At 40.7% G+C, this 23,472-nt stretch overlaps 1 protein-coding gene across 1 annotated transcript in view; it reads left to right on the top strand.

Moving 5' to 3' along the window:
* sgcd (sarcoglycan, delta (dystrophin-associated glycoprotein)) overlaps window positions 1-23,472 on the top strand; it is a 195,706-nt gene that overhangs the window by 30,079 nt on the left and 142,155 nt on the right. Inside the window, exon 2 of the mRNA XM_034684491.1 lies at window positions 18,111-18,296. Coding sequence (XP_034540382.1) covers window positions 18,111-18,296 — 186 coding nt within the window. The remainder of the gene's footprint in view (window positions 1-18,110; window positions 18,297-23,472) is intronic.

The following is a 23,472-nucleotide window of genomic DNA, read 5'->3' as shown; positions in this document are numbered from 1 at the left end:
TAGCCAAATTCACTGTGAGTTGTGCTGTGGATGAGTATGATGAAAATACATGCAGGGGCTGTCCCACTCTGCAAAGATATAAAAGGAACTTAAATAACCCCAGGAAGAAAAACTGAACACATAAAGACATACCTAAAGAACTAAATTCATCGGCTTCTGTTGGAAGAGAAGAGAGAGACTTATGATTTAGTCTCCACAAGTTGACCCCTGCTAAGTCTTATTAATCACACATGTAAAAAGACTCAAATGAAAGAGAGGTCTCTAAGTTCATGAAGATGTTTTACGGAGTTAGACTTAAAACTATGAAATCCAATTATTGTGTGAAACAGATTTTATCACTGTTTCAATGCAATAAAATGTGAATTTTCCAGCACACATGGGAACAGATGTGCCTCTGTCATCAGTTCAGCATCATATCAGACATGGCCTTCAAGCATAGGCTCTGACAAATTAATGTAATCATGTGTTTAACAGTGCTGTTGACAGGCGTCCTGACGCTGTATCAGGAGAAAAATAACCTTTTTCATATCTGTGCTCTCCAGAAAATAGAAAGGAAGAGCCCAAAGTTGCTGAGCTGTTTAAGTATTCATTATGCCCTCCAGTCAGGCCTGGCCTCAGGCCTGGCTTCACGCCTGTACGGAGGAATTAACCAGCCAAATTGGTTGTTTTCTTATTCTTGTCTCTTTTTTGTATAATCACTGAGAAGCTGCTTTGTCAGATGCTGAGCAGGTTGGACCTCTCATTAAATTGTTTACTGTTATTCTGTGACCTTTTCAGTAACAGTAAGTATTAACCACACTTTTCTCATCTGTAATGGGCCAGTGAGCAGCAGCTGCAGCAGCCAACAATGCAGCGCTGTGCTGAGGATGTGGTCTCGGAGTTAATGAGGGGCAAGAATGTGGGACAAAAGGCCGAGCTGCTGCTGCACTCAGAATAAGGCTACAAATAAACTCCATTTACCAAGTATGCTAAATACACCAGCATTTATGTCAGAGACTCTGGAGCACAAGCATTAAACCTGTACAGTCCAGTTTATTGCAGCATGTGAGAATTAATTTTTTTGTTAGTATTCATTGGTTATCTTCTGAAACAATGATTACTGAGAACTCGGAGGAAGCAAACATTGCTCAGGAAAAGCTATAAAGAAATAGAGAGCTGTTAGACAAAACAATAAACAACAGATTTTTACATCAGCCAACAGTTAACTAGACAATCCTTTAACCACTTTATTGGAGTAAGACGGAGAGTTATCACACACTGCAGCGCAAAACTGACAAACTTCAAGCAGGGACTGTCTGCTGAGATGGATTCTATCCCATAAATTTGGAGGAACATTACTTCTTGCTGTCTTCTTTTTAAAACAAGTTTTTATGGCCTAATGTCTTCTTTACTATCTGCAAGTCATCGTAGTGCCTGTGTCTGTTACCTCACCTGACTTGATTTCAGCACATTTCCACGTGAGTAATACTTCTTCTACAGATGAGAATGAAGAACAGAAAGATCTACACTAAGTTAACAACTGGAATTATCCAAAAACAGTGGAGACAGTCAAACATTATGAACAATATGGATGCAAGGAAACTAAAAAATAAGATTAGAGTGAATCAATTCTCCCTGAAGGACCAAATAGGCTTGTGTCGGCTTTGAACGGGCTAATAATCCTCAAATCTCTGTCTAAAATCTGTTGAAAACAGGGTCTGCAGGTGAGACAGTTGGGTAACTCATCAGAGGGCGTGAAGCTGTTAGATCACTCTGTCCATGTCTAAATAAGTTAGTGCGGACTTATGAATCAACGCTGTCATGAAATTGTATAGTTAATCTATGGCTACGTTTACATGAGACTTTTAATTCCTCTTCAATTCAGAATTAAAATTAAATCCTCTTTGAAAAGATTAAAAATGACCATGTAAACACCTAATTCCGAATTAAAATGACCATTCCGAATTAAAATGACCAATCCGAATTAAACTTAAATCCGAAGTAAGAGGCTGGTTTATTCTGATTGTAAATCCGAATTGAATAATTCCTCGATCATGTATATGTTCATTCCGCTTTAAATTAATTCCGGTCGTTCTGCGCATGCTCGTTCCCTTGCCCTGTCGCGATGGCGCACATATTCCCCGCTGGTGGGCACATATTTCAGGCTGAGGTAGAGCAGCTGTTGCACTAACCGGCTTTGATTCGCCAAAGTACGGTCTTCTGCCTCCGGTCGTCTATCTCTCTTCTCCTCCTCAGCTGACAAAAGTGAAGCAGTATGTTTGTGTCGAGCTGCTTATTCAAAACTATAATCAATATCAAAGTGAAAGTTGTCTTATTGTGTGGTCTTCCATGTTGTAACCGAAAATGTAAGAAGCAGGAAATGGAGTCTGTTTTCTTCCGGTAGACGTAAATACGTCACGCCTGCCCCTGTCCAATCAGAACCCTTCCCAACCCCCCGATCTTAAGCGGAATTGAATAAAGACGATTAAACGTGTTTTCCATGTAAACCTCAATTCAGAATTACTATTTCCATGTAAACACGAAGGAGAAGACTTTAATTCCGAATTATTTAATTCTGAATAATTAATTCTGAATTAAAAAACATCATTTAACCGTGGCCTATGATAAATCACCTTTACCGTGATTCATCCCAATTAATCAGTTTGAAAATACTTATGTTTACTTTTAAAATGTTTAAATATTCAAACTGCTACATCTGTTCAATTTTAGCCAGACATTGTCCCACACGTTCAATCTGACATTATTGCCAGTGTGTTAAAGACACCAAAATGGCTTTCCTGGTGCAACAGAGGGCTCCTGTTGTTACAGCTGACATAAATGTTCAATAGCTTCTCAAGAGATTGTTTTGAAGTAACTTGACCTCTTAACAATGCACAAACTACCAAAACCGCAGTGTTTTTCTGTCTTTACTGATGAAAACGCTTCATGATCAAGTTTAATACCGAGTCATCACAGCAGGCTATAATGACCTGATCAGTTGCTGCTCAGTAGCACAACATGGTCTCACTTTCTGAGCTCAGAGTCTGCATCATGGTTTGTTAACATTTAATGTTTCTAAAACCTAATTTATGTAAATGGGGCCCATGTGAAAATTGCATTCTAAGCGAGAGAGTCATGTGATCATTTGTGTTCAAAATAATCTTAAATCACAAATCTGCAAGCTCTCTGCTTTGTGTGTGGAGTGAAGGTAGCAGTGTAAAAGATAAGCAGCCTTATTATGTGTTATATTACGAAAGGGTATCTTTCCTAGTGTCTATAAAACAGTCATTCATCTTGACCCTGAGACCCAAACTGGTAGCGATTCACTCACATCCAACACGTGAACACACAAAATGAGCATTCTCTGATGTGGTGTCTCTGAGCTTAATTACAAACAACCTTTCCAACAGAAGGTGGAGAACATTCATGGTCATGGCAGAGACACCAACGTTGACTGGAGGGTACTGGAGGTGCACAGCTGCCTCTGTTGTCAAAGTCTGCCATGTTGCATATGCTTCAACGTCACCTGTGCTCGACGGTAAAGGTTATGCTCTGCAGCATTGTCACATTACTTCTGCTTTGATTCCAGACAGACAGGAGTCCTAATTCAAACAGCCACCAAAGGTCTCATTGAAAATGTAATTATGAATTGTCATATACAATTGAACAAATGAACAATGCTGCTATGTTCTTTCGGACTGAGTGAGGATTTTAATTCAAGTTTTTAAGGCTTATGAAATGCACACTATTGTGTGTTCTAGTTCTCAATTAAACAAAGTGCTGCTTTGTCACAGATCTCAGTGTCTTATACACACAAGATTTGGCGTCTGCATGAGGCACACATGGCGTTAACAGACTCTGAAGTAAACCAACCTCAGGAACTCCAAATGACTTCTTAAGAAGCCAGATGACTCCTCTTGGGCCAGCGATCAGGGGCGATGGATCGTCCAAACAACATTACATTTCAAGCCAGAAGTTTTGGGTGATATCAAAGTAAATGTCGAGTTATTTCTTCAACCCTACCCTTTGTGATTCTTGTCTTTGCTTCACCAAGTGTCTGTACCTAAACGTTTCTAAACAGACCTGTATGGACTTCACCTTGTGACGTGTGCATGAATGATGCCACAGAAGAGTTATAAAGCTTGTGACCTTGAATGAGAAAGCTTTGGTCAGTCTATATATAAAAGCCCTCTATGCTTCTGTGAGTATTTCACGATGTTATAAGTAGACGTGAAGGTAATATTCGTTGTGGTCTGAGCAGCAGCAGCAATACGAGTGATGTCTGTAACTGCAGTTGTGAAAGAACCTTATTTAAATGTTTAGCAGATTTTTTAATCCTAACAAATATATTAATACGCATATGTTGATGCTCTTATCTGTTTTTTTTTTATGGGTGGCTGTTGAGGTAAGAAATGTTAATTTGTTGGTTTGTGGAGGAGGCTGTTTGCATCAGGGTTGCATCAGATTCCTTCTGCTCGTAGCTTCAATTGGCCTCACTGCTTCAGCGATATTCCCTGTTGTTGTTTTGTTGAGGGTTATAAAAGAAACGAAAAATAAATTTGAAGTGAGCACCTTGTGTTTTAACACACGTACAATAAAAAGGATTGCTCTTGGGGCTCTTGTGACAAAAGAAAAGGACAGTTAGTGGCGAAAGGACACTGGCAATTCAGGTCAGTTACCACTGGGTCTCTTTAATCGTAGTTAATGGTGAAAAAGGAAGCATAATGCATTTAAGAAAACCAAATGTGAGACATGACACCAACAGAGACAGCCCAGGAAACAATCATAGTAAAAAGAAAAGAAGCAGTCATGTTTTGGAGGAGAAAAACACGTAATAGACAAGTACATCCAAACAAATCCAGCGACAAGGCTGTTAGCTTTTAGCTTCCGCCTTTGTCTTAGTTTACTTGGATTAAAATTAACCAAACATACAAGAAAAAAAAAATCCCACTAAAGCAGAATGTTGAAAAAAGGACAATAGTCATGTTTGGATGTTGGCTGTATTTTTGAAATTGATCCGAAAGGGCTCACTGGAGGAGGCGTGTGAAAGGAACGAGCTGAGATAGCCAAAGCTGGCCGCAGGAGGTTGAAAAGTTCGGGTTTGTGGCCTGGACAGAGTTTATAGGTGAAGTTGGTAAAAATAAAGTCAGTGGATCTGGATGATGAGGAATAACTCCACTTTGGCGCCTAAACAAATGTTGGAGAAAACTGGTCATCTTTTATTTTTTCTGCACTCTTCTACTCGTGAAAATGGGGACTTAGGGGAAGGTAGAGCATGTCGCCCGACCCCATGGTGTAAACCGTAGCCCGACCAGGCGGCTTGCCCTGGCTCAGCCTTTCCACGTCTTCTTTCTGAAATCTCACCAGTTTCCTCTCTTTGTTTCCTCTCTCTCTCTCTCTCTCTCTCTCTCTCTCTCTCTCTCTCTCTCTCTCTCTCTCTCTCTCTCTCTCTCTCTCTCTCTCTCTCTCCTTTCGTATTTTGTGGTAATGGGGATACAGGGGGAGGTAGAGCGTACAGCCCGAACAGGCTTCTTGCCCTGACTCTGCCTCCCCTGTCTTCCAACATCTCTATGCAGACTCTTCTCTCTTTTCTGGTGTATGTTTGTGTGTGGGTATGATGGGATGTGAGAGCTGGCATGGAGGGCGGGTGTGTGTCCAGTAAGGTTGGAGCTCCCTGTGGTGTTGTGGGCCTAACACCAGTAAAGGGAACCACCCACTTGCTAACCCTGGTGATACACTGGCTTCCCCTGCCCATCTATCTTCATGCTTAGATTGTGTGGGGCATTAGGAGCCATGTGGTAGGTTACATAACAAACATAAATATTTAAATTGCGTTGTGATATGATGATGGGATCCTTTACTGAGCGCTTATCCTTTTCATCAGAGCACAATTGTGTTCACTTGAAATTGGAGGAGAGAAACATGCATAAGAGGGCAGTACATGAACCGTCAGTGCAACACACTACTAGTTGAAAGACTTCTGTATGTAGCAGCTTTATTCTTGGTTTGATATAATTTAGGGAAACAGCATATTCATAAGAACAAACAAACCAGTCCAACAAATGCACCCAAAGAAAAGGGAAAGTCTTACCCATGTATGCAATAGAGGGACAAAGACCATGTAAACAAACCATACAGAGATTATCACAGTTGTTAACGGCTAGCTTCTGCTTCTGTATACATTTGTCTTGTGAAAGCAAACAAACAAGAGTCCTACAAACATCCTCAGTTTAAAAAAATGATTGTCACAGTCATATCTGGGGGAGAGAGCAGGCCTACACGATCCAAACAAATCATCTGCTAAGCTACCAGCTGCTAGCCGTCTGCTGTTAGCGTCTGCTTCTGTTTTTAGCCACTGGAGATATTCAAGCACACTGGACCACGAATCAGTAAAATGTTTAGAAACTTTTCAATCAGCCAATTACATTTCTCCATTCCCACGCATTGTAACGGCCAATAAACTCCTTCTGGCAGTCGGCCATTTTGTATATTCATACATTTGGAAGTGTTGGGGCCCCAGTAATGGCCTGTCCATTGGCAGCAGCCCTAAGGTCCTGGTTCTGGTCCACATGTTGTCTATAAAAGTCCTAATGGGGAGTTGCCTGGCTATTTGGCACCAGGAATAACCAATAACATTTTGTAAAAGCTCATTTCTCTCTCTAATCAGAGACAGACTTTGTTTGTGGGATGTTGGGTTTTCTTCGGGCTCTTGAATGAATAGTTGGCTGAATATGCGGCACGGTTGGAAAGCAGCAGTGGAGGGAAAAAGACTCAAAGGCCAATGATTTGATTTGCCTCCAATTTGCCACTTATTTTTCCTCTCTGGCTCTTCAGCTCTGCTTTCTTAACACACACACACCTCCACTCTTATGAGAGAGGCCATTATTTAACTTGTAACCAAGCACCATTTTCTTTCTGTGTCAGCCTGCAGCCGGAGAGCTTATTGGAAAGCTTCAGTACTCTCCGAGCCTCGACAGGGAAACACGCAGGAGAGAGAGGTTATATTATTTCATTACTGCTGTACATTTATTTTATTTATGAGTAGATCCACAATGTAGCAGAGGCTTCTGGAAATAAGCCAATGAAGGAATGAGGACATTCATAAACCTTGGAAAACTATTATCGATTTGATGTTGTGTTTTGAGTTCTGATTAGAGTTCCCTGAGAAGGAGCAGTCTTGTGTTTTAAATCAAGTTTTACAGTCCAGAAAAACCCACAAAAAGATGAAGAATAGTAAAAGCTTAAAATAAAGTTTTCATTATATGGGCATACTGTCAAGGAGTGTTTTAGGTGTTGGACCCAAGAGCTGAGGCGGAGAAACATGGAGTAAAAAGAAATCCAAAATGCTGACCTGGTGAGGTGACGTGATGAGATGGCAAGGGCAGAGAAATAATGTAACACTGTTTGGCAGAAGGACCAGGTATATGTAGATGAGCTGATGACAGGTGTTTCTCATTGCAGCAGCAGCCATGAGCCACACCTACACCTACACCACACACACAGGGAGGAGGGGGTGAAGGCAGAGAGGAGGGGAGAAATGAACCAAACCAGGAAAAAGATAAAACCACTGTCACAGCCTGAGCAGTGACACATACCCACTGCTGCAGAATTCATGCAAACAATGAAATTACCAAATATCAAAAGAAACACAAGGGGCAGGATTTAAAGTTCACTTGTAAAGACAAATAAAGCTTTCTCTTCAGCTCTTGATAACTTCTTATATGAAACATGTAATGAAGATGGCAAGTGCAAGCGCCATCAGGTTATCACTCACAAGTCAAATAAAAAAGAACAACTTTGAGAAGGTTTGAGCTGAAGCGTTCCTCCACTTCTGTGCAGCTTGTAAACTTAGAAATTAAAGATTCATAGACTCTCATTCTACTAACAAAAGGAAGTACTAAACGTAAGTGACAAACACCTCAAACAACAACATGAAGGAGAGTTTAGTTTCTGTCAGGCTGGATGAAGAAGTCAACACAATGTTGGCTCTGCTGGATCGGTTCAAACCACTATGGTCTGCATAAACAGGGATGATTAAAAGTATAACTGAGTGCAGCATGCCAAAGAATACAAACTGTACTGTCAGCGTGCAGAGTGTATGAAGACCCACTTGAGAAGAATGTGTGAACACACTCGCACACTCCTCCGTCTGACGTGTGTGCAGGTGACACAGATGTTGACGTGGAGTGTTGCTCACTTGCCAAGCTGCTGGTTCTGTCTCAACAACACCTGGACGTGTTTGGCAGCTGAGTTCTGAATTTTACATTTCTCTTTTTTTTCTGGGTTTGTTCTTTTTCCTTTTGTCAAGGACATTTTTCAGTAACTTCATTTCATTTGTGTAAAACTTAATTTTTGGAGAGCTTGATGCTTCAGTCTTTTTTAACTAATTACATCTACTTAAGTGTTCTTATGACTGAATAAATACTGCATCAGTTGTGTTCATTTGACCATGAAATGTACAACCAGAGCTGATTGTTTCCAGTGATTTAAGGCTCTGATTTTTAAAAAATGTCTGATGAGGAACAGCAAGGTTTCTTTCTAACACGAAATTAAACCTAAAAGTACCGAACAGACGTAAACAAACAAGTTGCCGGTCATCTTGGCACATGAGAAACACAAATAAGTAAGTAAGTAAGTAAGTAAGTAAGTAAGTAAAGTTTATTTATATAGCACTTTTAAAACGCTCAGTTACAAAGTGCTTTACAGGCACAAAACAATCAAACAATAAAAAACAAGCAAGATAAAAACAAAATACATGTGCAGAAATAATCAGAAAAACAAAGCAATAGGCAGACAACAGTAGAGGTTAAATGGGAGGTTCTATGAAGGCTGGGGTATACAGATGCATTTTGAGTAACTTTTTAGAGCTGTCAACAGACTCAGCAGACCTGATGGGATGGCTTGAGGGAGCAAATTTCAGAGGGAGGGGGTGTAGATGGAAAATGCACAGTCACCTTTTCTTTTAAAATAAGAGTGGGAGATAGATAGAAGGCCAAGATTAGCTGATCTGAGTGGACGAGGGGTGAAATAAGGGATGAGGAGTTCGGAGATGTAACTGGGGGCGAGACCATGCAGAGCTTTGTATGTGGTTAGGAGGATCTTGAAATTAATTTTGAATTTAATGGGAAGCCAGTGAAGTTATGCAAGAACAAGGGTGATATGGGACTGACGGCTGGTACAAGTTAGTAATCTGGCTGCTGAATTTTGGATTAACTGTAAGCGGTGCAAAGATGATTGATTTAGACAGGTGTAAAGGGAATTGCAATAATCTAAACGGGAGAAAATGAAGGTATGAATTAATGTGTCCAGGTCGGAAAGGGGAAGCATTGGTCTGATTTTGGCTACATTGCAGAGTTGGAGAAAACAGAATTGGAGGAGTGTAGAGATATGGTGGTCAAAAGTCATGTGCTGGTCAAAAGTGATTCCTAGGTTTATTGCAGTGGGTTTGATATTTAGTTGTAATGAGCCAGTAGACTGTAGTGGTGAAGGTGTCGGGTCCAATTAACAGTATTTCAGTTTTATTTGGGTTGAGATGGAGGAAATTTGAAGACATCCAGTCTTGAACAGCAGCCAGACAGTTATGGAGAGAGGACAATTGATTGAGGTTGTTAGTTTTGGCGGAAAAATAGATTTGAGTGTCGTCTGCATAGCAATGATATGAAACATCTGGGAATTGACTGAAGAGACGACAAAGTGGGAGTATGTAAAGGGAGAACAGGAGAGGACCAAGAACAGAACCCTGGGGAACACCACACAGCAGGGGGGCAGAGGAGGATACATGGTTGTTAATGCAGACATTTACCTATTACTTAAATATGAATGAAACCAGTTAAAAGTTGTACCTGAAATCCCAACCCAATGCTGCAGTCTGCTCAGTAGTGTGTCATGATTAATGGTGTCAAATGCGGCTGTTACAGTTTTTCTCAGTTGCTTTGGTACATTTCTGGTACAGCTCAGAATTAAACTTCTCAAAACTAATTGTTCAATCTTCACATCATTACATCACTTGTGCACATCAAAAAATCTGTTTCTCATTTCTTTGAACAAGTTGCAAATGCTTTGGTACATCCATGCAAAATATTATGTACAGGTATCTGCTGTTTCCTACATTATCAATTGCTTATGTCATGTTGATCAAAATGTATTATAATGGGTCTCTGTTGAATAGTCTCACCCTCCACAACATTTAGGCATTAGTTCATTGCATAAGTCTTCACATGCGAAATGGTTGAACATGTCAGAATATGTCAGTCATATTTCTGAGCATTTCCATTAGATTTATTTGTTCTAAATCTGTCCTGAATTGGTAAATTGCTCCCAGGTGAATCTTGACTTTCTCTAACGAAGGGAAATGTGTAAAGCATTAGATCAACCAATGATTAACCAGTTTTCTGAAATAGCTCATAGGTGCATCTCATGAACCATCAACTGGCAAGTGTATATATAGCCGGATCACAACACAATGTTACAAAGTCTGACAATGGAAGGACAAGGAATTGGACAGCCAGAGAGAAGAAAAAGTGGAAGAGGAGTGAGGCTACGTGGTGGAGGAGTTGGGAGGCAAAACAGGAAGAGGCAGAGGACATATGCGCATTCCTGATGTGATAAGAGCCACATTTGTAGACCACGTTCTCAATCATAGGCTTGCAATGGCCGAGGCTGGTCGAAGGGTGCAGCCAAATGTTGGGAGAACTGTGTCCTCCATCATTCAGACTGGGTGCTTTTTTTTATTTTCTCTATTGCAATGACATGGTCTGTCAACAAACTCAAGAACAAACAGTAAAAGCATAATAGTGAATCTTGTCCAGTCTCTTGCAATCAATCTCCTACATACACTAAGGTGTAACTTAAAATTTTCAATAACTGTCATCAAAATTGTATCCATAGTTAACATCAGAACGTCTCTCCAGAGTACACTGATATATTGACGACATGACTAAGCAATTTGACTGTCTTATTTGTACACAATGACACAAGGACTTGTCATGCTGATGGCACTGACATGTTCATTGACACAGATATTTACTTTTGAGAGATGAACAAAGGATTTTGAGCAAGATATTGGCTTTTGCAGGTAATCCATGGTGTTTTTCTATCTGTACGAATTATTTTGAGAAATGCACTTACTGTTTTGCAAATGTCGAAGATGATTTGAGAAATGTACCAAAGTGACTGAGAAAAACTGTAAATCTAGCAGGATGAGAATTAAGTTTTGGCCTTTGTCTGTGTTTATAAGAATGTTGTTGGTTACTTTGGGCCCAATCTACTAAAGGTTAGCTTGTATTAAAAACATGTGCAAACTTGATAGCGCACGCAAAGCTGACCTACTAACTGGGAGCACCGAGGATTGCATCATTCAAATGAGCAAAAAAGCACTCGCTATCCATTTAGCGTGTTTGCCTTCATGAATATGCAGAATACATGTAGATCATCAGAATGCTCAAAATACTGGGAGGAGGAGATTCCAATGTGATCATTTAGCACACGCAATGTGATCTATCAAACCTGAAGCAGATAGCGTGCGCTGTTTTTGCGTCTATATTTAGCCATTTGAAAGGCAGGTGCAAACTGCTTGCAACACTGCATTTTCTTGTAATAAAAAATTATAAAACAACACAAATTCAAAGCAGTTCAGCACCACAGATAGCGACCGCATCATTCTGACACCCACTTTAACTTTTTCAACCAATGAGAGCACAGCAGGCCACTGTATCAACAGCTATAAAGTTTAGTAAAATTGGCACAGCAGCCTACATGCTCACATACAAACAAAAAATCGATATGAAGTACTAGGCCTACTCACCACTGTTTTAGGGAGCCTTAAGCTCCGCATACTTGTCCATGATGCGCTGTATGTCCTTTTTCTTTGATCTGTCATTCTCAATGGACAACGTGGCAAGTCCACTCAGTCTCTCCTGTCCCATCGTGCTCCTCAAGGAGTTTTTAATTAGTTTTAACTTGGAGAATGAGCGCTCAGAAGTTGTGCAGAAGTGACAGGAAGAGTAAAAAATAAGAGGAGGGCGCAAACCTCACTGCTGGGTGGTTGACAATGAGCATTTATGCCAGATCCCTGGCAGAGACTTTTGCTTTGGTATCTGGTCCCTGAAAGAGGTTCTAAACGAAAGCAGTTGGCCAGGGAATCTGAGGGCGATGTCCCGACTGTAGTGCTCACTAAGCCGCCAAGCAGCTTGGTGTAACTCCTCATCTCGTGCTTGCAGCAGTGTGTTGGGGTGAATTGCCTCAAACATGTTCACAGTTCAATTTAAGCTGGTGAATCTTTGGGACAGTTTCTGGATGATGATATCAGGCATTAAAAACGTTCACCCGAAAGTTGCTCTCTGTGTCAGTGAGGCGACTGTCCTCATCAAACTGACGCCTAACTTTTCTGGCCTTGGTTGTTTCAAAACTGCGATTGACTTCCCAATTAAGTAGCTAGAACAAGACTGGCAGACTTTTGAACTAATTCAATGTGTCCAATATTAGAGATTGTATTAAGGGGAAGTTTTATCTTTTTTCTTCTCAAGATATCTTCTTTTTATTTCATCTGCAGATTATCTGTTATTTCTCACAGCATTCATCTTTTCACAGGCCTCCACTAAAACCTCCAACTCTATGGCTTCAAACTTCATTTTTCATTTATGGCCACTCTGCTCTCCAAGACTATCCATGGGGACAGCCAATTTAGTGCACGCAAAATCCTCATTTAAGGGCGGTCTGTTCCACTTTTGCACTTGTTATCATTTGCGCACGCAATCATAGTAGATCACCCGCAACACGCCCAGAAATAGCATGTGCAACGTTTTAGTTTGCACACGCAATACAGCGCAAGTTATTTGAGATCTTAGTAGATCAGGCCCTTTGAGTAGTGCTCTCTCGATGCTATGTTTATTTTGGAAACCAGATTGGAATTTGTCAGAGATGTTATGGCTTTCAATGTGCTGTAGGAGTTGATCAGAAAAAAGCTTTTCCAGGATTTTTGAGAGAAAGGGGAGTTTTGAGATTGGCGGGTAATTATCAAACTGAGCTGGTTCTAACAAAGTTTTTTTGAGAAGTGGTTGAATGTTGGCAGTTTTAAAATAGTCAGGAGCAGAACCAGTTCTAAGTGAGTAATTGATAATGAGGAGCAGACTAGGGGCTAAGACAGGGAAGACTGATTTAAGAAATTTTGAGGGAACTATGTCACAGGAGCTGGAGGAGGGACGCATATGAGCCACATTACTGAGCAGGGTCTGCAGAGTGATGGGAGCAGAGTCAGACAGAGTAAATGCACAGCAAGGTGGATCAGAGAGAGACTGTTTTTCCTTAAAAAAATATAGAATTCTCTGAACAAAAGGTCTATCCCTGCAGGGATCCTTTCTGTCCTGCTGTCAGGCTTCAAATATATTTTATAAAGCATCTGTAGTTGACATACTTTTGTCAAGCATTCGTGCAAACCGGGATTACTTTGCAACCTGTAAACCTGCCTCATATCTACCAGCTGGAGAAGTTCATGGGAGTCATTCCAAGAAATGTACTTTAAGTCTTTGGAGCCCGTAGTATATAAAAATAGAGCCTGGGTTTAAAATGTGTGGAATAACCCAAAGCTTTTATCGTGGGCAGTGAAAAAATTGCAGACCTTTACTAATTCATACACTCTGGCAAGGACTTGTTAGGAAATTAGAAAGTGTATATTTGACGTCCCTTTCATTTTCACACTCGGAGGATTTATTCAGTGTGTTCCTCCAAAACTCTGTCTGAAGACAGTCTTTTTTCTCTCTGCCACCAGCTTAGAGAATTTTACTGACAGGATCTGTTTCATTTCAGAGTTTCAGTTTCATATCAGTTTCAGGGTCAGTTATCTGAGCCTGTCACGGCAGGCAAGAAAAAAATCAAAAAGCAAATCTAGAAAAAGGAAATGGAAAACCTGTCAATCAGTCTTGGAAACGCATGTGCGGTTTTTCGTAATCCAACTATACGTGGTGTAAACAAATGTCCGAGCAGCCCTGTGAGCTGATCTGGATCCTGTTCAAACGGGGGTTTGGTAAGCACTGCAGCCTGTTTCCAGGGTGAACACGGGGTGTCTGGCCTTTCTCAAATACTCTCCATATTTGGAAGCTTTGTGTGGTAGCAGGTGCCTTCCGATGGAAAGAGAAAAGAGCGTGCTGCAGGATCAGGCTCGTTATTAATCCCCACTCACTGTCTGTAGCTCTCTATGAGGATTTGCCAAAGAGCTGATCAAACAGGCTGGGCTACTTTTGGCTCATGCAGCTGGATGTCTTGTATTCATGTTTGTATTTGAATAAAATCTGAGCTAAGCACACAGCGTGTGCGAGTGATCAGGTGCCACTGTTTAACTGTGAGATCAATCCAAGATACTTCCCTGGGTTTAGTGATTAGGAAACCACATATTTAACTATGTGTAGAGTTGGTGAAGATTTGCACTGATACTGCAGTACAACTAAGTGTAGAATATTCTCTGCACAGGAGGTAATTGACCGTGATTTCAGTGACTCAGTTTCCCCCCATGCAGCAGCACCTTAAGCATAGATAATTTTAAGACTGCTTGACTAAAAGATATTATATTAATATGAACTCACATGAATATGAGGTTTATACACTTATTTTTCTGAAAGCAGATTTATGCTTCTCATGGTGTACTCTGTAGACACAGGCTCACAATTGCAGCTCTAGTAATGCTCTAGTTTCTGTCTGTAGTCTGAACAATCATGTGTAAGCAGGCTTCAGTTGTTAACCATGCCTGTTAAAGCTTGATTCCTTGTTTGATAGTTTTCTTGAAGCATGTTATTTTAACTAAACAAACTATCTCTTGTGTAAACTCACCTAAGAGCTTTGAGGTTTGTAAGGTTGCTAACTTTAAATGTCTGGTTTTCAGGACTAAGACTAGAGTTTTGGCTGCATTGGAGTCGAAAGATGCAGAGGAGAACTGACACATATGCTGTTTTATTGCTTTTATTAGTTTTCTTTATAGAAGGACTGCATAATGTTATTCAGTTTGGAGCAGCTGACGTGTGTTCACCTGCACATGCATTCACGTGATATCCATTTTGACAACAGTTGCTTTCAGGCTGCAGAAAGAGGCACAACAAATCATGAGTTTTGCTTTCAAAGATTTTACAGCTTTTAAAATAAAGAACCACTGGGAAGAAGACCAGTTAGTAACTAAAGGGACTCAACCACTGAGTCTAAGATGTTTGCTTTGTTAAACTTATGTTCAATAGCAAGTGGGCTGCAGGTACTTGAGTTCATTAGACACCTGCAGTGATCCCACCACAGCAGAAATGATCCTCACTGAGGGATGAGTGGCTTGCATTTGCACATGACACACAGCGCTGTAACTTCATTGATAATTCAAACCTCCAGACACACTGACAGGACCTGTCAGAATCTCATGTTAATAAATTAAACGTGTTTTCTACACATCCAGAAGGTCCCACACTGTCAGTCCACAGTGAAGAGTTTGGAGTAAGACAACATCCTCCTTAAAATCAGTAGCGATATAAACAATGAGGACTTGACTCAGACTCCCCTTGGATTCTTCTTTTGCAGCTTCTCAGTGACCTAGACTCAGACAACGAGGACTCAAGACACAACTGTCAGCTGATAATGATTTTGAATACAGGATGAATTTTGTTCCTATAACATTTGAAGTAGGTAACATTTCCCTGATTGACCAAACAGTCGAGCCTGATGGAGAAGCCCATCATAGTCAGGAAACAGTAGATACAGGCAGACACATGTTGTTACTCTCACCCTTCAGGTTGTTGTGAACATAGCAGTCTCCAGAGGAGCCTAATTAGGTGTTTCTTTGTGTGGTTTAAAGTTATTCTGAGAAAACACAAAACTAAGTTTGTGGTTGTTGACAACATCCTTGATTTGGATGACAGTTTAGTTCCTTTTTTAGCATTGTTTACTCTCAGAGCTCTGATTCCTTTCATTTTCCATCAGCATAGACATCTTGCTGCATCCCTCCCTTCTAACAAAAATGAAAATCTGACCATACACAATGAGATTTCAGTGTTTTGCTGACTGGCACTTTGCAGTCTTGTCCGTAGCTTTCAGCACTTTCTCACCGGGGTCTTGTCTTCTGCCATTTGTTTCAGTTAGTGGGAAATGTGTGTGGTTGTCAAAAACGATTGGCTTTGGTGGTCTGAGGCGCGCACTCCAGAGCACGGCCGACAGTAAATTGTATTTTTCGGCAGAGTTATTAGGCCATTATTATGGCGCTTGAAGTGAACAATGCCTCCTCTTCTTCACAGGCAGACAATTAGAATCATCATTAATCGGCACTATCAGCACATCAATGGGGCAGAGGGGGCATAATGGAGTTATGGACCACTTATGGGCCAATCAATCAACACAACTGCTAACTACACTGTCTTTCACAGCGCCCAAACCGAGTGCTTGGTCAGTACTGGAGTGGAGTATACAAGAGGAATGTTTATGGCATGTTATTAGTTCTAATGTTCAGTAGTGCACTATCTATTATATGCAGGTCATTGTCTACACAGCTGCACAGCTGCAGTACAAATCTCCAAGCAATCAGGGGCGGCCCCAGCATGGAGGCCAAATGGGTTTCAATAATAGCTGAACACATAACAGCCAGACTATTAACAAAGAGATACTATAAACTGTTGCTGTTAAAGGTACTCTAAAGACGAGTCTATAAACAAACGGAGTTGGAAAGTAGTTGCTGAATAAAGTGGAACTAGCATCTAAGAGGCTGGGAGACAGTATCTGAATACTGAACCATGACTCTGATCTTATTTGAAAGACTAATGCATTGTTTGTTGTGGTGTAGGCTAAAAGGATCCCAGGCTCTAAGATACCAGTGTAATTAGTGCAAAACAGTTTGCTTACTTTCAAGAAAATCTGTGCCTTCTCAACCAAACAAGGTTTTGTAAAAGTAAAAACTCACTCTGTCTCTCTTGTTATTTTTAGCCTCAAATGGTTCAGAGGTTAATAAAGGGGGAGTAACAAGCCTGAGTGCAGAATGAAAAAATCTATCTATTATAAGGAATGGAAGTCCATAGAGAAGGAGTATAAGATGTCGAAGTAAGTGTCCACTAAAGTGTGCATCCAAGTGCTGAAACGTAAACAAGTCTGTTACTAGGTACTTGCTAAAGATATAACCATGTCAGACAATTGTTTAAGCCTGTGTAACTGCCAGACAAGGAAAAAGTAGAACAAAAGTCAATGACGAAAAGACTTAGAATGGACTTCAGCTGTAAATTCACAAATCATATAGCACTAATGATATTCCAGCGCAAACATGCCCATGACGTTTTGCAGCTCCGTGCAGGTTTACGCTTGTTTTGTGTCTTAATGTGGAGAGGAGCTGTCAGCATCTATTTTCGCAGCTGTGTAGATAATAAGTTTTAAAGATGGACCAATTCTTTCCCAAATGAATGCATAATGACTTGTTTAAATACGGACAAACAACACAATTCTTTGAGAACTGTGGGGTATTTTTTTATCCCATTTGCACAGGTTTAGAGGGAGCTAATGTTGTGCAACTCTTTTATGAATCAAGCCCACTTAATTTTTGTGTGTGAGTGTTTAATATCCATTCTTGCTCTTTGCTTCTTTTGGAGGATTGATTCCACAAGAGACTGATATTGTTTTCACATCCTCTTTACTAAGGTCTCATATCTTATTGTCCGGATCCACTTTTTCTTTCAACAGTTATACTAATAAAAAGTTAATCTCGAGCTGTGGACTGTTTTCCTCTCCTATGAGGTCTGAATTTGATTCTGGCCTGTCTCCACAAAATGCAGGCATAGTGGTGACTCAATGTCACACCAATGGATGCCGACATAAATCCCAAGATGGCTAACACAGTTTCATGAGTTGGTAACATATCATGTTTGTGCTGAGAGCATGTTCGGCTGCCAACAAGTTGCAAAAAAAACCTACAAATAACTCAGCTCCAGCTTTATGTTCATGCCCTGTAGCACTCTGACTGATATATTTGATGAAACATTCTGTGCTGTATCCTTCAAACAAATGTGCCAACGGAAACAGAGTGAGTTTGGGGCGACAGACTGATTGTGTATTTGTTCACGAAGTAAGACAGAGGTCAAGATGTTGCCCTCAGCCATAATCACTTCATGTTTCCCTCTGTCTCCTCTCAGATGACCCAGGAACAGTGCACTCATAGGAACAATGTCCAGAGTTCAGAGAAACCACAAGTGTACAAAGTGGGAATATACGGCTGGAGGAAACGCTGCCTTTACTTCTTCGTCCTGCTGCTGATGATCCTGATCCTGATCAACTTGGCGCTAACTATCTGGATCCTCAAAGTGATGAACTTCACCATAGTAAGTCCCCTTTTACTTTTTAATGTGATGTTTACGCTTCAGACCTGGAGTTGTTGTTGAAAGAAGAACAAATGATTCCTGCTTTACTTTACGGTTACCTGAGGTTTCCCCTTCATCGCGTTTTGTTATCTTCACTTGTGAAGCTAACAGGAAGAGAATAGTTCAACCAGCGTGAAGTACAGAGACACTAAACATTCCCTTTCACTATGAATATTTGATGTTCCTGGGTGATTTATGAAATGTTAATCAGCCAGTCTCTGAATACAAGGTTACATCTCTATCTTTCATGCTTTTACCACCCAGATGCATTCACACCTCATACTGAAATACATCTGCTTCGCACTGATGGCGTGTTCTTCTTCATGGTCCATTTGTGAAAAAAGAGTTGATCTCTTTTGCAATCCGTAGCTGTTGGGACTAATGTTTGAGAGCTTGGTTATGGTTTTCAATATGCGTAGTTAGCATCCCTCCCCCTGGCTCTATCTCAGTATGGCAGAGTATCTATAGGTTTCAGTTATAAATGATACTTTACTGTTTCTGAATAACTTTGAGTAACGTCTCCAACACTGGTTCTTCAAATTCGTATTGTAGTGTTTTGTTTTAGTCTCTGGAGCTGAATGAAAGGAACCAGACGTGTGCTCACATACACAACGGTCTGAAGGAATTGGTGTAGGCACATTGGAAATTGATAAGGCTGCAGTGACTGTAGAGAAATGCTGATGGCAAGCATTTTGCTCTTAACTTTGGCACTGCAAAGCACAAGTCTGTAAAGAAACTGGTTGATGTGTCTGGGTTTGTGTCATGGGTTATCTGGTCAAAACAAAGAGAGTGGGTGCCAAGTTCGAGAATTGTTATCAACTAATTCCCAGGGAAGTCTGGCAACTGGTTGACAGCTGGTAAAGTTTGAGCTGTCACTAAGGGTGGGAAGTTGATTATTGAGGGATTAGAAGAGACATGATAAATGGATGGGAGGGACTTACGAGGGGCACTGAGTCACCCATTGGTGATTATCAGATATCAGATACATGGTGTGTTTAAGGGTGGGAGCAAAGTGTTTGGTGAAAAGATAAACATAAGTGTGAGAGAGGAAGACTTTTCAGTTATTAGTTCTCTGCAGATGACAAATGCCCATTAAACAACCCTGCACAATTACCTCGAGCATCCCAAGCATTGAACATTGGGGATGCAAATAATTGAGTGAGTTCAACATTACTGTCAAATAATCTCTGGGTTATATTATATGGGTCGTATGCGTGTCATTTTTCCACCAGCTGGTGCAACCGGTTAGCATAACCTCAGTTTGAATGCATATTCATCGTGGAAGTGTTGGGTTTCAAACGTCTGAATGAGGCAGAATTAATTTAAGGTCTGCTCTCGTTATATCTTACACAGGATTAATTTAAAAGGGTCTGCTGTGTTTGGCTTATGAAGCACATTATGCTCTGGGACGAAATTCTTGTTTCACACGTAATTCAAACCTCAGTTGGATACGAGTCCTCAGTTGTAGGACCAATCCTGGAGCATGATCCCCAGAGGACTTTATTGGTCTGTTGACGCTACCACTACCAGTGGTGCTTATGGGTTTACATTGGAATTAGTAATGGCCTGTTGCTTTTCATGCAGACTCGCTTCTGAGATTAAACGCTCTGAGACAAAACAATGGTACTGGACTAAGTAAGCTTACTTGACTTGCTCCCCAGTGTTTGGGATCTTTTCTGATGTGCAGGATTTGATAAGGTAATAATTCTTCCAGAGATATTTCATAAAGCGTCATTTAACAGTTTACTGGGAGGCTTGATTCTTTCACATGTCCTTTTCAAACTTTATCCAGGTGCTCTGGGCGAGTTTGACTTTGTATGTTCCTGAAGGCTGAAGGTTCATCAGCCGGTGATTACACTGACGTGGCCCCAGTGATGTAGTCATTTGTTGTAAAGAGACTCAGCAGAGTTTCAGTCCTACAAAGCTCATGATTGTCCAGACAGGTCATCTTCCCCGGACACAAGAGCAGATTGATTTCTGTTGATGATTCCCAACAGGATATTTACTCTTCCCAGCTGATGAGAGGAGCAAAGAACACCTTGATGAGCTGCTCCGAGGAAATCAAACTTTGGAAGGACAAAAGTTCTTACAACAAACAACACAAGTCTTGTGTTTGGAATATAACTTAACCAACACAACTTAAAATACATAGTGTAGATTTATAGCAATAACATCAAATATTTCCATACTAATACATCAGCTGACCTCCCACAGAGTTATGGGAACGTTCAATGACTCTACTTATGTATTATTTCCACAACAGGGGCAACAAACTGTCATTTAGTTTAAAAAGAAGTCAAGTTATTATCTGGATTTTATGGAACCCTTATCTTCTACTTCATTAAAATATTAATATCACCACTCAAAGGACAACATAGTTTTCACTGGACAGAGAAGGGATATTAAGTTCTGTTAATAAGATATAATATATACTGCTTAATAAAAGTACATAATATGTTAACACTCAATGTGCTCCAGTAGAGTACTGAAGTAGACAACCTTAACAATGAGTGCTTGTACAGTAGAATATAGCTCATACTGCAGTCTGTTTCTGAGGGTCTCTCAGAAGTAGAAAAATATTTAAATTGTCTCTTTTTGGATCGATTCCAAACAAGATTTTAGCAGTTTATGTGCAGTTCAGTAAGATTTTCTAGTACCACCTGTTTTACCCATGTGGAGTTTACAATCCTGCTACTACTGGTATTGTAGTCGAGTAGACAGGCAGTAACTTTAATATCTGTGAATTACAAACCATAGACTGTATAATACATGGACGCAGGCATCCTCCTGCTGCAGACGTTCTGGACTCCAGCTGATACGGACGTGCTGGACTCCAGCGGCAACAGCTTCTACTACTCGTCTCATCACTATCACCTCTCTCTCTTACTCCCATCTATCCCTATTTTAAGACCCAACTTTGTCGAGGCATGATGGCTGTCTTACATGAGTCTGGTTCTGCCTGAGGTTTCTGCCTGTTAAAAGGAAGTTCTTCCTCACCACTGTTGCTTAATACTGCGATGTGCAATGCTCATGATAGATTAAGGTTGGGTCAGACTGAGTCTTACCCTGTCTTGAAGTTGGGTCTCTGTTCATAATTTGAAATAGAGTGGTCTAGACCTCCTATGTTTGTAAAAGTGTCTTGAGATAATGTTTGTTGTGATCTGGTGGTAAACAAATAAAGATTGATTGATTGATTGATCGATGACGTAGTATACGTAACGTAACCCATCAACCTAACTTCTGTTGAGCTAGTGTGAGGTGTAGAGGCGGGCTTTTAGCCTCTTTGCTATAAGCTACACTGTTCTTGCCTATCAATCAAGTCAGCTGTGCCTCTAACTATGCTAAACTCATAATCTTAATATCTTCTAAACTTGTAAAAAAAAGATCCCCCCTGAACAGTGTGTGCCGATCTAGAAATGAGTTATTCAGACTAAAATCATTATTTGTACTAGTCTGTAAAGGTGTTTATTTCTGCTTTAAAGATTGGCATTTTAAAATTGGTGTGTATATGGTTTTCGGTACTTCCAAAGCCTGCCTCAAGTAGACACTTGAGGAACTGCAGTTTTTAGCACCTATGCATTAGCTTCAATTCTTTCAGGAGGTTGCTGGTTGGTAAGAACCCACTGAAACCATCCAATTTGCCTTGGGTCGTGCCACCCAGCTCTACTGCTCACCTGCTGTCTTTGTTTGCCTTCAATCAAACCAGCATTCAACCAGGTTTATTAACTTAATAGTAAATCGCTATTTTCTTTAAATGCTGGATTATGACATAATGAGTGGGAAAAGCAAGAAAAAGTGGCGCCAACTGCCTGATCCTCGTCTGCAAACAGCAAGTTGCAATACACAATGAAAAGGCGAATGTTCAATTGACTCCAGTGCAGTGGATGGTGGCATCTAGTCCTGATAGCACAGGTCTGCGACAACGCCGTAGCCAGATCATTGCGCCACCTTCTGGGTTACATATCTCTGTCTGCATTTTATACCAGTATGGTCACCAGGGGTCTCATTTATAAAAGAGTGCGTAGAATCCCTACTAAAAGAGTACGTACTCTGAAAACCCGGAAATGGTGTGCTGCAAAAATAATTCTGATTTATAAAACCGTTCACACGCAAACTTAATGCAATGTTCCATTTATAAATCACAAACCACCTGGAGATATGTGCACGTAGTTCAGCCTCGTATTCCGCCCTTTTCATGCCCACATTCAACCATACACGGTGAATGCAAAGCACTTTATGAATGAACATGCATACAAATGAGCCGGAAGATCATAGGTTCTCAAGGTGAATCATGGCATCGACAGAGAGGAAATAAAGTTTCTGACACACAAACCATGGTCCTCATGAATGAAGCGGAGGTCAGAGAGCACTTATTGAGAACCGGTCATGGCTTTACTCCACACTTTTCTCATTAACACAGTAAACACATGCAGGTGAGGAAGACGTGATCAGTGTGTGAGGCAGCTGGGGCCGTGTCTCTGCGCTCCGTGTGCGTCACACAGCAGTCTTTATTAAAAGTATAACTACACTCAGTGACTCTACACAGCGTTAGAATCATTGAAAACATGACTGTCACTTCGCTCCGCGGCTGATTTAAGTCCTCTGATGTTACTTTGGTTTTACCTCCAGGCGAACACGTTAGGATATGGCCCGTTTTGTTCCTCTACAGTTTGGAGAAATGTGACAGTGAGACAAAGCTGATTAAATATTTGATGAACTTTAAGACACTCTTTTATCTTTTAATCACAGCTTATTGGAAACAACTCACAACTCAGACATACACATAGAGTATGCAGATTTTAGTGATGATGGTGACGCGGGTCTGTTAATGTTGTTATTCCATGAATGAAATGTGTAAAAGGCATCAAAATATAATCTGACTTCAGTTCTCTCTCTCACCAACTGCGTCGCCAATTTCCCCCTGCCTCTAAAATGTAAGTACGCCTGGGTCAGAGTTTGCTTACTGGTAGTCACATTTTTACGTCAAGTTTGTTTTTATAAATCACAAACTTGGCATGAAAACTGGCGTACACCAATTTCAGACCCTGTTTTGTGCGTAAGCAACCTTTATAAATGAGACCCCAGGTCTGTAGCACCTGACTCACTTGTAAGATGGAATAAAGCTACTCATATCGGT

Source organism: Notolabrus celidotus, chromosome 5, assembly GCF_009762535.1.
Source record: "Notolabrus celidotus isolate fNotCel1 chromosome 5, fNotCel1.pri, whole genome shotgun sequence".
NCBI classification, from domain to species: Eukaryota; Metazoa; Chordata; class Actinopteri; order Labriformes; family Labridae; genus Notolabrus; species Notolabrus celidotus.
This window is presented reverse-complemented; position numbering and strand designations above follow the sequence as displayed.